Below are 18,297 nucleotides of genomic sequence, written 5' to 3'. Positions count from 1 at the left end.
CAGTGATCATAGCTGCTTTTCTGAACTGCTGATTAAACAGAAAGTAAAACACAACATTGCTTATACAATAACATCGAAACCAAAGAACTTTCTGACCCTTTCATGTTAAGATTAATTCAGTAATTAATTGTGTGGGCCAGTATCTCAGATGTACTACAGTCACTAAATACATGGAGCAGCACAAGTGCAGTATAGTCCTCAAAAAAGGTTTCTGCAGAACTCCCTCTGGTAAACTCACTGTTCTAAGTAAGAGACAGCTGGGCCTGGGACACACACTCCAGCTTCCAGAACGTGCATGCTTCTGGTATATGCTGCAGCCCTCAGAACTACAAACATTCACGTTTTGGTGCTTCCTTACCCTCTTCCGGGATTCCTCGATGGCAGACAACAAGGCATTGTCCTTCTCATTCTTCAGGAAGCCCTATGCAAGGAGGAAAAAAAACTTGTTAGAATCAATCCTTAAAAAATCAAAAATAGACTTTTTCGAAACATAATTACTACGGCCCTTCAATACAGACATACACTGGAATATTATTCAGGCATAAAAAGAAATCAAATACTAATACACACTAAAACATGGATAAAAAAATCAAAAATAAACTGTAGGACAATTTATTAAAATTAAATTTATTAAAGTACCATAAAGATATCTGCTATCTTGGGGTCTGTGCTATGGCATAGTGGGTTCAGGTGCCATCTGTAGCGCTGGCATCCCATATGGGCACTGGTTTGAGTCCCCATTCCTCCAGTTCCAATCCAGTTCCCTGCTAATGTGCCTGAGAAAGCAGCAGCAGATGACCCAAGTCCTTGGGCCCTAGCAACCCATGTGGGAGACCTGAAGGAAGCTCCTGAATAGTAGCTTTGGCCTGGCCCAGCCCTGGCCATCATGGCGTTTGGGAAGTAAACCAGCAGATGGAAGCTCGCTTGCTCGCTCTCTCTAACTCTGCCTTTCAATAAATAAATAAATCTTTAAGAAAGAGAGAGATATCTTTCATCTGCTGGTTCACTCCCCAAGTGGGGCATAGCCAGGGTTGGTCCAAGCCGAAGCCAAGAGCCCAGAACTCTATCCAGGTCTCCCATAAGGGTGACAGGGACCCAAGCACTTGGGCCATCTTTCACTGCCTTCATAGGCACATGAGCAGGAAGCTGGATCAGAAGTGGTATAGCTGGGACTTGAAACAGCACTCCAGTACAGGATGCTGGAGTTGAAAGCATCAGTTTAACCCTCTGAATCACAACGCCAGCCCTAAAATAGATGGTTTGTAAACAGATGTTTCATTCTGGGAACATATGATGATTCTTAGAGGGTAGTGTCCCCATGAAACAACAGCGCAGAGTTCCATGTCCCATACAAATGTACAGACAGTCAAGACTATCCTTCCTAATACCAAATTCCTAAGTGTCAGATACTGTTAATACAGCTTTGGCTACAGAGCCAATCACAGTTCTTCTAACTGTTCTTTGGTTTATATTTCTCTGCTGCTTCAATTAATTCTTCAATTTCTTCCTAACGCTGAAGAAGTCATCACCACCCACTTGACTGAGTGGTTTCACTTGTTTGTCAATGGTTAGGAAATCCTAAAAATCAATGATTCATACATTTTAGGGTTTTGCTATTTCACTCTCTATTTCAGGTCTGATGACATCCACTGCTTATTTAATATAAGAGCAATGAAGCCGGCGCCGTGGCTCAATAGGCTAATCCTCCACCTTGCGGCGCCGGCACACCGGGTTCTAGTCCCGGTTGGGGCGCCGGATTCTGTCCCGGTTGCCCCTCTTCCAGGCCAGCTCTCTGCTATGGCCAGGGAGTACAGTGGAGGATGGCCCAGGTGCTTGGCCCCTGCACCCCATGGGAGACCAGGAAAAGCACCTGGATCCTGGCTCCTGCCATCGGATCAGCGCGGTGCGCCGGCTGCAGCGGCGGCCATTGGAGGGTGAACCAACGGCAAAGGAAGACCTTTCTCTCTCTGTCTCTCTCTCTCACTGTCCCCTCTGCCTGTCAAAAATTAAAAAAAAAAAAAAAAAAAAAGAGCAATGAAGAAGAGACAGTCTCCAAGTCTAGTAAATGATGCACAGATTAAATGGTTGCAAAACACAACTGCACAATAACATGATGGCTGGGAGGACAAGCTTTGGGGTGTGACAATTTCCACGGTTTCAAAGTCTGGCATCTCCATTTACTAATGGCAGGACTTCAGCCAAGTCATTCAAACTCTCGGAGCCTCAGTCCACTCATGTGTAAAAATGAGATAATCAAGTTCTTGGCCCAGTACTTGATACACATAGCTCAGTTGTTAGAACTGATTAGATTTACGTCTGTCGGAAACACCGAAGAAAAAAGAGCCCAGGGTAACCTCCTTGTTGCTGTTCCTGGCTCTTATTTGCTTGAGTGGCAGTCTGGTGTGGGAGAGAAAGGGACACTACCCCAAAAACCATAGTTACAGAGTAGGCTTAATGCCAACACCTTGCCCTGCACACAAAGGTGAAGCTGCTTTTCCACAGCTTGGGAAGTGGGGGTGAAGTAGGAACAAGGAAGATGATCCATCAACTAATATGGAAGAATTCAAGTTACCGTACACATCAGACCCACCTATACTCTACAATGCAAGGCACATGCATATTGAACATATTGCTAGTGCATTTTAAAAAAAAGATTTATTTATTTTAAAGGCAGAGAGAGAGAGAGAGAGAGCGCGCAACTGACCTTATACTGGATGGTTTACTCCCATCCATAACACCAAGATGGCCCAACCTGAAGCCAGGAACTCCATCTAGGTCTTTAACATGGGTGGCAGGAGTCCAACTACTTGGGCCTTATCTGTTGCCTTCCCACACCCATCAGCAGGAATCTGGATTGGAAGTGGAACAACTGGTCCTTGAACCAGCAATCCAATATGAAATACCACAGTCACAAGTGGCAGTTTAATCCACTGCTTCATGATGCTGCCCCTCACTACTAATAATACGTTTATACATGTCTAAATTGATCCATTTTTTTTTTCAGAATCATGTTTTCCTTTTTTTTAAGGAACTTAGGAAAACACAACACAAAGTAGAATTAAGTAAAAGCTTTTAAATAATAAGCTAAATTAAAACATATTTGAATTTTCTTACATTTGAAATTTACTATGATGATTAGTTTTAGATCACTTACATTTTAGCGACTACAATGTTTTACAATACTTTGTTCAATGTTAGATATGAGATTGCTAATTCTTAAGTAGTATGGGCAGGATAAACTGAGGATATAAATTTGAATAAAACATCACAAATATTCATAGATTCCCCAGATCCTTTATGTATTGGCCCATGATTCCCCACACCTGCTGTCACACCCCAACTTTGACAGTGCACTGGAAATGGTCAGAGACAATGGCCAGAAGCCCACAGCGCCCTCATGAAGATTCCTCTCAGGCAGTCCCTGAGACAGCTCTGAGTGCACAACATGAAGACTGCTCCAAATGTCTATACTGATACTTAGGCTGAGGGTGTGAAAAGGCACTGGTTACTTGCCTAATAGTGTGAAGGCCTCAAATAACCTGGAGTACACAAAGCCAGGAACACTCGTGGTCCATTGGGAAGGTGCAGCTGGTCACAGCGTGCCTCCTCTGGCCGTCACAATGGCCAACAGTTTTGGTGGCCTCGTTTGTACTCTTTATGGCAAATGATTATGTCAAGTCAATAAACCTTAATTATGAATTCCCTTTCACAAGCGTTCTTCAAAGTCTAAAACTAAGGGCTTTAATGTCAGTTTATAAACAAAGCTATGCAACTGTTGTTAACAACTGGTGTTCCCTAACAAAGAGCAGGTGTAGCCTGTGCTCTCTCTACCACTATGGCTGTTGCTATGGGAAGCTTACTGCCTAAACAAGACACTTGAGAGTAGGAGTGGTCAATGTCTGACAAGGCCTAATCTAAATTCCATCCCACCCCTTCTCGTGGCTTCCTCTGCACTTCCTGTCAATGACCAGCATATCCCACCCTTTTAACTGTACCCCTCCACATATCTCTCTCCTACATACACAATTAAAACACAAAGGCAAAGCAATGATTAGACACATTTTTAAATAGCATTATGACATTCTGTAAGAAACACAGCCTCGAAATCTCTAAAAGGTGAAATTTCAAGTAGTGGTTAAGAAAGAAAAAATGACATTTTTGCTTTAGTGCATATTACTTTATTCTTTAAAATATTTACTATAGGGGCTGGTGCTGTGGTGTAGTGGGTTAAGCTGCCTCCTGCAATGCCAGCATCCCATATAGGCACCAGTTTGAGTCCCGACTGCTCTACTTCTGATCCAACTCCCTGCTAATGCGCCTGGGAAGGCAGCAGAGGATAGCCCAAATGCTTTTGCCACCGTTACCCACACGGGACACCCAGATTAAACTCCTGGCTTTGGCCTTGCTCAGCCCTGGCCAACTAGTGGCCATTCGGGGAGTGAACCAGCAGATGGAGATCTGTGTGTGTGTGTGTGTGTGTGTGTGTGTGTGTGTCTCCTCCTCTCTCTATAAATGCATTTCAAATAAAAAAAATTCTTTAAATAATTTTACTATAAAGCTACTTTTGAAAAAATCTAAATAAATTCCATGAAGCATTTGTGCATAAGAGTCAAATTTTAAATACTACCCACACAAGATCAAAAGACCATCAACTATATGTACCACAAAAGCTGGACTTTCAAATTAAACCCACAAAACATAGAGTTTGAATTTTAATTTTTGATACTTTACTCTTTTTTTAAAATGAAACATTAAAATAGGTTACATATTTTTATTTTTAAAAACAACACACTAGTGGGCTATCTTTTGAAAAGAATCTTAATACCAATTTGTGCAGTTAGAATTGTGCCGTGGCCTGTATGCCATCTAGTGGCAGTTAAGTTTCTTTCACAAAACAAACACCCCAAGGAAAAATAACAGCTCAATGAGAAGAGCGAGAGCGCTGGGCAGAAGCACACCTGCCTGGGCCCAGGTTTCCCACAGGTTTCCTTGACTTTTCTTTTTTCATGTGTATGCTTCTTTTCCTTCCAACTCCTCCTCCTCTGAGGCACCTCTCATGTCCGCACCCACGGGACATGCTTTTAGAGCTTATCAGAAAAAGAATTCTTTGGAGAGGAGGGTTGCGAAATGAGGGGAAAATTGCCCGACACTCTGAAGTCCCCTGGACACAGAGACAGCGCACTCAGAGATGCCAGTGTCTATGACCCTCAGCTCCCATCATAGGAGCTCACAGTCCCCCAAAAACTCTAGAAGGCTGACCCATTCAATAAACAACACTCCATAAACACCTTCCCTGCACGCCTGCTAGGTGAGGTGACCACTCCTTACTTCACCACCTGTATACAATGCCTCACTGCCACAGTCCTGGACACAGAGCCTCTTCTGATTATTTGAATGCGCTTTGATGTCTAATTTTCTCTAACACATCAGTTCCCACTCAGGAAGCAATTAAAGGTCAGACACCTCTCCAGGCAATTCAAAGACATGACCGCTAATCCTCTAACGATATGAAGAACAGACATGATCACCCCACTCTCCTTGGCCCCATTTTACAGGTAACATACATTTAACTCACTTGACCAAAGATTCTCAACCAAGAAGAGGCCAAGCAAAGGCTGAAATTTAGTTCTGATTCTCAGAACCAAGTGTTTCTGAGACATTTAGGGGGCAATAAACCTCTAAATTGAGAAAATAAAGAATTTCTTTTTCTAAAAGCATGGAGCCCAGGAGGGAAGCAAAATATTTCTTAACGATTGTTTTCTCCATCACATATAGTCCCATTTACAGATGACAAATTTAACGCAGTGCAGGCTGAACATCCCTTGTCTAAAATGTTTGGGACCAGAGGTGTTTCTGATTTTGGATTTTGGAACACATGTAGATTTCCTACGGGATATCTTGGGTATAGTATCCAAGTCTAAACATAAAGTTCGTTTGTTTCATATGCATGTTATACACACAGCCTGAGCTAATCTTATACAATATTTTCATGGACTGCATTCAACCATGACCTCTCACATGAGGTCAGGTATGGAATTTTCCACTTGTAGTGTCATGTCAGCACTCAAAGTTTTGGTTTGGGAGCATTTTAGATGTTGGATTTTTGGGTTAGGGATGCTCTCTACTAATAAAAGCTAACATTTAAATGGCAATTACTTTGTGCCAGGTGCAAGTGTGTTTTATTTATATATATATATATATATATATATCCAGTTCTAGCCCTCATTTTTAACCCCATGCTAAACTGTCTTTCGATACTACTCTGCTGCACTTCATTTAATTTTAAAAAGTGGTGGATGGGGCTGGTATTGTGGTGCAGAGGATAAAGCTGTTGCCTGCAATGATGGCATTCCATATGGGTGATGGTTCAAGTCTCGGCTGCTCCACTTCCAATCCCGCTCCCTATTAATGTGCCTGGGAAAAAAGCGGAGGATGGCCCAAGTGCTTGGGCCCTGGCACCCACGTGGGAGACCCAGAAGAAGCTCTTGGCTCCTGGTTTTGGTCCAGCCCAGCTCCAGCTGTTGCAGCCATTTGGGTAGTGAATCAGCAGATGGAAAATCTCTGTCTCCTCCCCTCTTTCTGTAATTCTGCATTTCAAACACATGAATTAATTTTAAGGGAAAAAAAGTACTGATTGATTTCATGCCCCAAATATAAGTTCTGATTATATTTTGAAAACCATTATTCTAAAAGAATGCCAAAACACTGATATTGGTTATCTCATTTCTCCCCTGTCTAAGGTATGGGGAAAAGCAATAAATATGCAAGCACAAAATACTCTTTATCTCACCTGATTTGCTGCAATCAGAGACAGCAGGGAGGGTGGAAGACAATATAAATGAGGAGTCAGAACATTTGGGTTCTAGGTCTTAGACCTGCTCATTATGAACCTGGTGATGCTAACATGGAACTCTGCAGCATTCTGGAGCTGGTAAAAAATAAAATAAAATACCCCAGAAACTATCTCATAAAGTTCACTCAACTCTTATTTTATTATTTTATTTTAAAAGATTTATTTAGGGCCAGCACCGTGGCACAGTAGGTTAATCCTCCACCTGCAGTGCCGGCATCCTTTATGGGTGCCAGTTTTAGTCCTGGCTGCTCTACTTCCAATCTAGCTCTCTGCTATGGCCTGGGAAAGCAGTAGAAGATGGCCCAAGTCCTTGGGGCCCTGCACCCACGTGGGAGACCAGGAAGAAGCTCCTGGCTCCTGGCTTTGGACTGGTGCAGCTCCAGCCGTGGCAGCCATTTGGGGAGTGAACCAACGGAAGGAAGACCTTTCTCTCTGTCTCTCTCCCTCTCACTATCTGTAACTCTCCCTCTCAAATAAAATAAATTAAAAAAAAAAAAAAGATTTATTTATTTGAAAGGCAGTCATAGAGAGGGGTACACACACACACACACACACAGATATCCTCCATACACTGTTTACTCTTCAGATGGCAGCAATGGCCAGGACTGGGCTAGGTTGGGCCAGGCTGAAGCCAGGAGCCGGGAGCTTCTTCCAGGTCTTCCACTTGGGTGGCAGGGGTCCAAAAACTTGAACCATCTTCCGCAGCTTTTCTCAGGCGATTAGCATGTAGCTGAATTGGAAGTGGAACAGTTGGGACACGGATTGGTGTCACTGGCAGTGGCTTTACCCACTAAGTCACAACGATAGCCCCAAAACTACCTTATTGTAAATTACCATGCAGATGCTGGGATTCAGAACACAGTGAAAGCTAATTCCTACTATAGAAGAAGATGTTTGCTTTTGAAAATGGTCAAATTCTTAGTTTATTTGCTTTCTAACATGAAAACAGCATGAAATGAGTCTCTGTTCACAGTTCTTTGCTTCCCATGTACAATAAGTGATCTGCTGTACAGCGAAGACCATCTAAAAGTTCTGCAAGTAAATAAATACATGAACTAAACAGAGTCAAGAATGGTCCCACTAAGCAACAGCCCTATTGTACATGGCTCTCAACACACAAGAGGGCACTTACTTACTGCATGTCTTTCTTCTTCAACAGACCAACCAGCAACCCACTTGTCAAAATTTAAAGTGAAGTACCTACAGTGGACTGAACATTTACTAGAAGGCATCTGACAAAAATACATGACAGGTGCTAGAAAAATCTTAAATCAGCTTTCACTGAATACAAACAATGTTCATAACAGGAAATCTGTTTTTGACACTCCAAATCAAAACGGTATTAACACAGTGTGAGCAGCAACAATAAGAATGGTTAGGGTGGTTGAAAAATACTGGCAAGACACTACCAATAACTACGGTGGCACAATGAGCAAAGTAAGAAGGAAAGAAAAATAAATGGATAAAAAACTAAACTTTAAAAAGAAAAAGATCAATAAAGGATCTGCTTGTCCCCAGATGAAACAAGAACTCCAGGAAGTACTTTGAATATTCACTGGGACTTTAATGAGTGCCACTGGAGAAGGGTCCACATCCTATAGAAACAGGAGTGTGAGTTGTACCCAGTATTGTACCTCAGCTCATTCTGAGTAAAATATCTACTCCCTTGACCTTTGCCAAACTTTCTTCTCCAATTTCTAAGCGTGTGAACTCTTCTGAAACCTTCTCTTTATTGAAATTTCAAGAAAGGTATAACTTCTACTTATGGAGAAAACACAAAAGGATGAAGGAAAGACACTGTTTTCACAGGTGATCCACAGACAGCCTGCCAACACTCAGAGAGCCTCCAGGCTTCTCTGATGGTGTAGACACTCTTCTCATTCGCTCCCTTTTGTGGTGCCTACACTGAGAATGCCTCAAGGACTTTTCCAAGAGCAAAGAGATGTTCATTACTGATAAAGCCCAGAAAATGAACAGAGAAATTTAAATTTTTTTCTCAAGAGTTGGAGAACTTCAATGGGACCTGAGCATGATTAATTATTAGATCACTGTGACTGCAACAAAGTAAGAATACACACAGTGTCAGTTTACAAGGCCTAAGAGACTGACTCTCCTTCTGCAAGTCCGCCCTTTATTCTTTACTCAGATAGTCACAGGAAGTCCCACTGCTGGTTTTCTACAAAATTTTAATACTTTAAATCATCTACTCACAGATCTCATACATAGCTTCAAAAATACCCTGGCAGACAGCATGCTTAGCAGGCAGAGCTGACATCCACCAATTGTGATATATTTTTAATGTTGTTGCAGGATGTCTTGCTGTGCATTTATGCAAAAGCCTCGCCGCTCTCATTCAGCAGGTGGCAGCAGACGCTGTGACAGTGGCGGTGGATTTCCACCATTTGCCTGTCAGCTGATCCATCAGCACTGCAGGCAGTGCTGGAGCCACAGGTGGCAGACCTTGGCGAAATAACATGGTGCAGTGTGGGCACCAGGCCATCTGTCAGGCGACTGGGTGTCATTTCAAACATGGTTTCTGCAACTGGGCTTTAAAAAGGGTTACACAATTATGTGATAGATTTCGGTCCATTAAGGCAAAATAAATTACTTGCTCCTATGATTCAAACTGGCTTTCAGGGTGGTATACAACTTCTCACAGGTTGAAGAAAACTCAATGTGCACAGAAAATTCTAAACCCAAGAATACATAGCACTAGGCAGTGCTCCTTCCTGCACCCAAAACAGGCCTTTCTGACGTCTGCCTCGCATGCTTGGTCTCTTCAAGGGTGTGTCAATACAGCTGTGATATCACCCTGTCCTTTCTCCTTCTGGGAAAGCCACAAGCATAAGTCAACATAACAGCCTTCAGCAGATCTCTGTCACCAATCCCTTGCTCCCCTGAAAAAGAAAAAGAAAAAAAAAAAAAAAAAGAAAGAGAAGGAGAAAGAGAGAGAGAGAGAGAAAGAAATTACCATGGAACAAAAACCAAAGTTCCAAGATTCAGCACTGAGTAAAGAAAGAAAACTCAAGGTAGAAGTCACCATTTTCCTGACGGGAAAGCTGTAGTGGGGAGAGAGGCAGGGGACTCACCATTACTGTGCAGGAGAGAGGGTACAGAGGAGCACTGCACACTTCCTTGTTAGCACAACGCAGGTGCATACCCACTAACTGTCTCTTCCTAATTCTACACCAAGGCATAGAACCAGGGGCTACTTAGCATACATAGTTCTTCTCCTGAACTAGAAGATGACCCTGGTTAAGGTATGCATCCCTGGGAGGGCCACTTAAAGCCAGCTCCACACCTTTTAGGGGCTTCACAGTGTTCTTGTTACTTGCTACCCCTCTCTCAGGCCATACCAGAAAGAAAAATAATTCATCCAGCTCAGTTATTGAAAGGTTCTGAAGACTTCCCACAGAGAGGATAATATAAAGGAGTAAAATAATAAATGATGGCATCTGGGTAGTAGTGTGGGAGGAAAAATTCTTTTCAGTTAGAAGCCCCTTTCCTCCCATGGTCACAAGAGGGCTGGGAGATGAACATAACTTGCTCAGTGCTATTATCTCACCACTCCCAGGAAACAAACAAACAAACAAACAAGCCAGAGCACACATGCTAGCAAAAAAGGCCATGATGCAGCAGGATGTGCCCCATGTGCCCCGATGCGGTTGCAGGGCCCCTGCTGGTCATCCTCTCTCTCCAGGATGGGGCAGGGAAGAGGGCAGGGCAGCCAGCCAACTGCTCTCAGACTGCTGAGGTGTCCCCAGGAGAAAAAGCAAGGACAATTCAGCATTTTATTTCCCGCCCCTACCTACCCCCCAAAAGCCCAGCTCACTTGCTAGAGCTAAACTCTGGAGACCCAAGAATGAGAAAACTTGCAATCTAGGTTTACAACTGGACCACTGACAGTGTGCCAAGTATATCTGATCTCCAGGAATAGCAAGCAGAGCCTTCTCCTCACCCAAAAGTACGAATAGATAAAGCAGTATTAATCGCACAGTCATTCTTAGGGGATGAAAAGATAAGAAGGTTTTATTAAGGAATGATAAAAATGTTTCTATGTGACTCTGGGGAACCAATTTCCATTGTGGAAATGGATTTGTCCATATCCAAAGAACTTTGGGTATGAAAACCGCATTGCAGTATAAAAAGGGAAGGCATCAATAATGACCTATCATGATCATGGCCATTATTCTCAAACCCCCCACCCCCAAAGAATCCACACAAGTATTCCTGTATTATTTAAGGACATGTCACACACATACACACACCCTCATTTTTGTCAGACCCACTGTCTTTTTCCCTTTGGAAAAAGGAAACAAAAGCAAGACTTAGGCGCTGAGAGGAAAAAGGACAGCAGAGGGCAGGTCTCAGAGCTGGTTAGGTATGAGCCGAGTGACTTTTGCCAGAATGATTTGGTTTCTACAGTACTTGCTTGGGATTAAGCCTTGAGTTCTACTTAGCAAGCACAAGGAGTGCTGTTAGGACACCGTTTGGGAGCCATATCCCCTATTCATTCCCTGCTGGTACACGGTGTCAGTCATTTCCCCTGCAGCTCTCCTGCTATGCAGCAGCGCTTATGCTGAGGGACCCGAGCACAACTATCACGGCTGTCACTGAAAAGGAAGCTCTGGCTTTGCTGCAGTTTCTTCTCACTCAACAAATATTTTTTCCAAAATCTGGAGAACACTAAAAGAGACCTTCCCTTTTATAACTTTACATTGTCCTCAATGGAATTTGTCAAACCACTCCTTTGCTAACAGTGGCTGTGATTTCAGACCTTCCCTAAAACCTTAATTAATTCTGGCAACATTTTGACTTTGCCCTGTCAGAGCTGAGGAATACCACACCACTCACCATTGTCACTTCAGGTATGGAAATCAAGAAGCATGGCTAAGCTGGAGTGGGAAATACAAGCAACAGAAAGAGAGAGGGCAAGACCATCTTTCAAATACAAACAGCCCCAAACTGACAAGAAGTGTAAACCTCTCAGCCAGCCCATTCTTAGTGGGGAAAGAGGGACAACCATGTGCTGTGGGCCCCTCTGCTGAGAGGACACGTCAGAATGCGCAGTTCCATCCCCATTCACAGGAGAATGAATGTCAACAACCTTGCCTGCCCATCCTGGGAGAAGAGCACTTCGCCCTTCACGCTGAGCCAACATGATACACCTAAAAGCTCAACTTGCAGATTCAACCTCATTTTTAAATGCTTGTTTTAAAAAATGACAAATTTGTGTGTATCATCTTCAACACGGGCCTAAGAAAAGCCCAATGACAGTTCAGTAAGTCATTTCTGCAAAGGCACATCTCTAAGCTAGGCTGCTGAGGCAAAGACAGACTCTGCTGAAAGCTCAGTTTATTAGATGCAAGTCACTGGCGAGTCCGCAAAGAGAGAAACGAAGTCAGATGCGGACAGAGACGCATTACAGCACAGATGAGGAGTCAGGTGGTCTGGATTTAGGACAAAACTGACCACCTTCCAGATGTATGACCTTGAGAAAGTTATTTAACTGCAGTGAACTCTGCATTACTTAACCATAAGATGAGCTGACTGTACTTCATAAATTCTAGAGCCAGCTCCAGAAATTCTAACTTCATAAGACGTGGGAATAAGTGAGAAATTGGGAGTATCTTTAGCATTATAACTATAGTTCAATTGCAAAATAATCCATACCTTGAGCCACAAAAGAATACAAGCTTTGTTTTGAAGGATGCTAACATATATATTTTATATACAGCATGACCACAACTCACAAAGAACTAGACTGAAAACCAGAGAGCAGTAACATTATTTTCAAAGGACTGCTAGTTTCACCTTGACATAAAGCAGTAGAATACTGTCCTTCAATTCCTAACAATACATCCTGTATCAGGAGTAAGTGTCCATACAAAGCAAAGAATCTTAGAAGTAGGAACACAAAATATCCACTTTAGTTTTATTTTAACCATATTTGTCATCAATCTCTTTTAAAAACAGCATTCAAAGCCAACTAGGTGAGTGCTAATTGCGTCTTCAGGAAAAAAAATCTCAAAATTTCTACCTTTTAATCTTAAAAAAGTAACTGTAAATCAGCAAGGCAGTGATACTAAAGATGTCTTCAAATTTGATTGAAAGGAAATAATTCGTGCGGTCCACCTCTTATCACAGGGTTCCTGTTGACGCCATTTTACTCCTTCCTCACTGCCATCTTAGTGCCATGGAATGTTTCCTAGAGGGCTGGCTCACATGCCGGCTTATCTATAGAACAATCAAAGGTTTGATATGAATTTTTTTGTAGTAAAAAATCCCAATTTCTGACACTTCAGAAGAGCCTCCAGACTGAAGTGATTCAGAACCCCCTGCAAGTATTGGGAAGGGGAGACCAGCAGCCAACTTGAGTAGATCACGGTGGGGCAAAGAAATAGGAACCAACTGGGTCTCTGCTACCTCCCAAGAGGACCTAAAAATGTACTCAGTAGACATCGAATTAAAAACTCAGCAAAAGGAAATGACACCAGAATCTTCAACCAAGTTGTATTTCGAAAATTTCAGTGGAAGGCTTTCTGACTCCTCACGCCATCCAACCAAACATTTTATGTGAGCAAAGCTGTAGTCAAAATGGAGTTCCAATATCCTGCCTTAAAACTGTTATTTCAAGGTGCAAGCAGTACAAAAATCAGGAGAAGAATCCCTTTGCATTCGACCACATATCTAAAACAATATATTGAATGCTGATGCCCTCACCCAAGATTAAAAATTATTTTAAGATCTAGGCTCTTAGGCTGCAAGCTAATATTATTAGTATCACAGATTTACGGAATCTTTCTAAGAATCCAACCAGAGCTTACAGCAACTGAATCCTCCGATGTCAATGAAAGGGCTGATGTGAAGAAATCATTCTCTCCCTAGCTCTAAATGTCTATTAATCAGAGAAAACAGCATTCAGTGACTAGGATGAACAGCAGCAGCTAGTGCAAGGAGACCTAGAAGAACAGCTGGCTTTATAAATCTGCTATCAAGTTAGAAGTATTCTCAGACACCCAATTCCGTGAAGATTCAACTCTTAACTACTAAAGCATTTTGAGCAAATTCTTCATGGTATAGTTTACTGTAAAATACACTTACTATAAATTCCTCAGGGGTTAAAAGACAGAAATTTGTCAGCCTTTAAAAGATAAGCACACAAATCAAAGTTAACATCTGCTTGTTTCTTCTTAATAACAGCAGAAAGGAACAAAGAAATAAGCCGAGTCAAATCCAACTAATTTTAAGAATCAAGATTTGTAAGCTAAAAACTACAAATAAGAGTTTTATACAAGTAGCTTTGAAGTCACAACTAATAATGAAGCAGAAAGCACTAAAAATTACCCCCATGAGTTAAAGTAAAAGCCTCAATCTGCTAATCTTTGAGGACAAAATCTTGTTTTGTCAAAACATTTTTTTCTAATGTATTTTAATCAATTATTATAGATCATTAACATGGACTCCCCCCCCCCTTAAAAAACAATAGCAACAAAATCACTAAAATCCAGCAATTCTTCTCAGGAATGGAAAACACTATTTTAACAAGACAGTGAAAAGAAGCCTGAACTCTTTTAAAATTAGCATATTCAGATTTCTTTTTTCTCTCAAGTGTCATTTTCATCTGTGACCAGTGATAAATTCATACTTCTCATTAACTTAAATTACTAATGAATAATTAATTAAAATTATTTGCTAAAATTACTCATATGACCATAATTCAAGTATATATATCATACTTGGTTTTTAGCTCACACATAAAAAAAATTCATCTGAGAACCTGTATTACACTTTTCATATTTGCAGCATTCTTTAAAAGTCTATCTTGCCCTTTCAACCACAGACAAATTGTCAACCTCTGGCCGCTATTATGAGAAATACTCACTGTAGACAAAAGGATTCCATTTTCTTCCTGGGAACATTCTCCACCCTCCTAGAGAACTCTTGTGTACAGTGTGCAAATTCATTTGCTGAGTTTTACAGCAACAAAGCTCCCGTGCCATAGGACCTCATGTAAATGAAATGGCCCTGCAGCTGCCTTCAGAATCCAGTTCACCTCAACCATGATACAGCTAATTGTTAAAAATGGAGGCTGAGACATTTTCCATACATTAAATTAAGGAGCCCTGATGAAGCGCTGGCATCCACCCACTTCAGACAAAGGAAAATAATTTGCAACTGTACCAAGGCACGGATAATTGAGTCATCTCCCAAACAGGGTCAGTGTAAGAGGTTTCCTCCATCTTTACTAAATGCAAACCACAGCTCATTGTCTCATCTCAGAAATCAATTCTTTGCAATGCTGCACTGGGTCAGAGTTTTAAAGGAATCTTAGTAGTGGGTAAATCCAGACTCCAATGTCAAGGGGAGCCAATCCTCACAGTTCTTCTCCCTTCCCTAAGCAGTTCTCCTCCATTTCCCACTTAACAGCTTCTCAAGCCTTCCTATTGTTAAGAGTGAAGAAAGTCCTACATCTCAGAAGGGAACTAAATCTCTCAACTAGGTGAGCAATTTCCAAGTCTGCTTCAGAAAAAAAAAGGTTCGTATCCTACAGGTCCCACAGTACAGACACATTCCTTGGGATAAAAATTAAACACACTAAACATACCTTTTCTTGTTGTTTTTAAGGGAAGACAACAAACAAGATGTTTTTAATGCCGAATTGAGAGCATTTTCTCAAGATTTATCATTTTGTCAGCCTCTAAAAAAAAGGCTTCCACGACTTAGGAAGTTTTCATTTCACTTAACAAATCACATTCTCCACACCAAAAAATGGAAATATACTTGAAAGACTCATCTCATACCCTTTTGAGGCTGAATTTAACAAATAAGTGAAGTATCTTAATTTAACTTACCAGCATTTGATAATACTTAAGAACCCACATCTTTGGTGCTACTGTTTAATTCTTCTATACTAAAACATTTCCTGTGAGATAACCCCAAATATCTCTAACAGTACTTTTCCCCTAATCACCAAAGATAAATGACTGAATTCCTTAGTAAGGCACCCCTCCCCACAGTCATTCACACACACACACACACACACACACACTCACCTACAATCTCAAAAAATCTGGTTTTAGTAGAGAAAAGGAATTCTATTTTCATATTTCACACAAGAATTCTATACTTCACATGTATCTCTTAAAAATCCTAAAGCCCACACTACTTGCTAATTAAAGATAAAAGCCTGCAAAAATCCTATATAATCAGTTATTTAAGTCTTGAAGCAAATATCTCTCTGCCCCACCCAACAGATTTTTTTTAAAGAAAAATATTAGAATGGCAAGGCACAAATCTGAACAATTCTTAGAAGAATCAAAGTACTTTTTCTATCAAAGGAGTTAACTGAACCAAATTTATCTGCAATTTTTAAACAAACCAAGACCTTGCCTCTCAGAGGTATGGAAACAACATGGTTTCACTCTATTTACCAGGGTGCATTATTCATCACTTTTTTATAAAACACAGGCAATCCTACCTGCAGCTCCCAAATTAAGGAGTTTCAGACCGGCTGATGCTGCAGCTCTTCCATACCTTCTGTGTGGGATGAGCTCTGTCAGAATCAGAGCTCAAGTTTTTCCCACCCCAAACTGCCTGAATTGCAGGGTGGGGGTGGGAGGAGGGAGAGGAGGACAGAAGGAAGAAAAGAGGAAGACAGAGAAAGAAGAAAAAGGAAAAGAACAAGCCTTTTCCAAGTGCTGTTATGACTGAAGCACTAAAGAGTCCAACTAGACAATGAGGTCGCAGAGTCCCCTTTAAAAGGGTGCACTGCAGCCCCCAGAACGGAGCACCACCATCCATGGTGCTCTACATAAATTCAGAGAAGTCAGCCATCAGTTTGAAAGCACAAACTGATGGGAGTAACAGTTTATAGGTTACCGAAGGGTATTTTATTGTTAACGGACTGTACCAAGTTAAGATTTAAGAGGGGGAGAGACAACATGTAGGCAAGGAATGCTATGATACTTCTTTTTCCCCTCGACCCAAGCCTCTGCAATTACTCTGATGTGAATTTTTGATGACTTCCGACATCTTGCATGGTTAATAATCGCTTCAGCTGTCATGTTTGGTTAATGTGGAAAATGCATTTGCTGCATTGTGATGCAGTGCTGTGGCCACAGATTGAGACACCAGTTGTGAAGCTGGTCCCTTAACTGAGCAGCAGGAATTTGCACATGCCACGATGCTAAAATAAATGATAGTTAAAAGATTTTCTACAGCAGCAGTCAGATTCTGCCATTTTAGTCTACAGAACATGTAGCTCCGATGTATGAAGCAGCTCAGATCATTGTGCCCTTGTCAACTGGACTGTCCTTCAAACAGAACAGTAAATTCACCATCTTAAATATCTTGCTTCTTAGTAGTTAAAAGATTCTGATACTGTTGAAAATAACTATTCAGATTAATTATAGCTTTGAACAGAACAGGGGTTTATTTGCATTTCAGGAATATACAGCCAATGAAACTGTCAGTGATACAGGAAAATGCAGACCTTTTATTAACATATGCTCGGCTCAACTGTCACTTCTTTGTACAACATTTAGGGGAAAATATATGATGTGTAAGTAATGAATATTCCCATTCTAACACAAAGTGCTCCTCAGAAAGAGATTTTTTCCCTCCATGTTTCAATGTATAACTTGAAAATTAAAGACTACATTACATACTAATATGTGTTTTTCATTGTCACAAAAGGAATTCAATGCAGCAAACAACTGTGCAATTACAGGAAAGCTGAGAAAAAAAGCAAAGATGAAATCGCACTAAGACCCAGGCACCAGATGATTAAAGTCAGGCCAGGCAGGTAGTGGGCCATCATTATGGTGCAGATTGCAAAAGAAAAATTGAGAGGAAAAAACATTCTGTCTTCTCAAACAAAAACCATAATCCCTAACTCTGCAAACCGTGGGTTGCAATACCAACACCTACACTGCAGAACCTTAAAGACACATGATATTTGCCAATTTCCGTTTTTTCCTTTTATAAATATGTACTATTTAGTATCTAGAATTTGCTTACTTAAGGTTGTTATTCATCTACCTTCATCATTTTTAAGAAGAATCAAGGTACAGACTTTGTTGCTTTAAAAGAAAAGCAACTAATATAATTATCTGCTATTTCTTACATCAGAACTTTTGCTAATAAATGCCCAGAGTCAAGATGCTCCAGACACCTCTACATCTCTGCCTTATAAAAACAAACAACCCAGCCGGTGCCACAGCTCACTAGGTTAGTCCTCCGCCTGCAGCGCTGGTACCCCGGGTTCTAGTCCCGGTTGGGGCGCTGGATTCTGTCCCGGTTGTTCCTCTTCCAGTCCAGCTCTCTGCTGTGGCCCAGGAAGGCAGTGGAGGATGGCCCAAGTGCTTGGCCCTGCACTCACATGGGAGACCAGGAGGAAGCACCTGGCTCCTGGCTCGGATCGGCGCAGTGCACTGGCTGTA

General features: G+C 41.5%; 1 protein-coding gene across 2 annotated transcripts in view; it reads right to left on the bottom strand.

The window, feature by feature from the left end:
- The window catches only part of NUP93 (nucleoporin 93), a 120,838-nt gene that overhangs the window by 43,421 nt on the left and 59,120 nt on the right, over positions 1 to 18,297 (bottom strand). The window contains exons 1-2 of one of the 2 annotated variants that reach the window (XM_008257318.4): positions 16,335 to 16,683; positions 359 to 421 (exon numbers count right to left, since the gene is read on the bottom strand). Coding sequence is in view for 1 of the 2 variants with exons in the window: in XM_008257320.4 (XP_008255542.1) it covers positions 359 to 421 (63 nt within the window). In the remaining variant the exon portion in view is untranslated. Of the gene's footprint in view, positions 1 to 358; positions 422 to 16,334; positions 16,684 to 18,297 lie in introns of those variants that run through there. The other variant, XM_008257320.4, reaches the window with a different exon arrangement.

This window comes from Oryctolagus cuniculus, chromosome 18 (assembly GCF_964237555.1).
Source record: "Oryctolagus cuniculus chromosome 18, mOryCun1.1, whole genome shotgun sequence".
Classification (NCBI taxonomy): Eukaryota; Metazoa; Chordata; class Mammalia; order Lagomorpha; family Leporidae; genus Oryctolagus; species Oryctolagus cuniculus.
The sequence above is the reverse complement of the archived record's forward strand: the minus strand, read 5'-3'. Positions and strand labels throughout refer to the sequence as shown.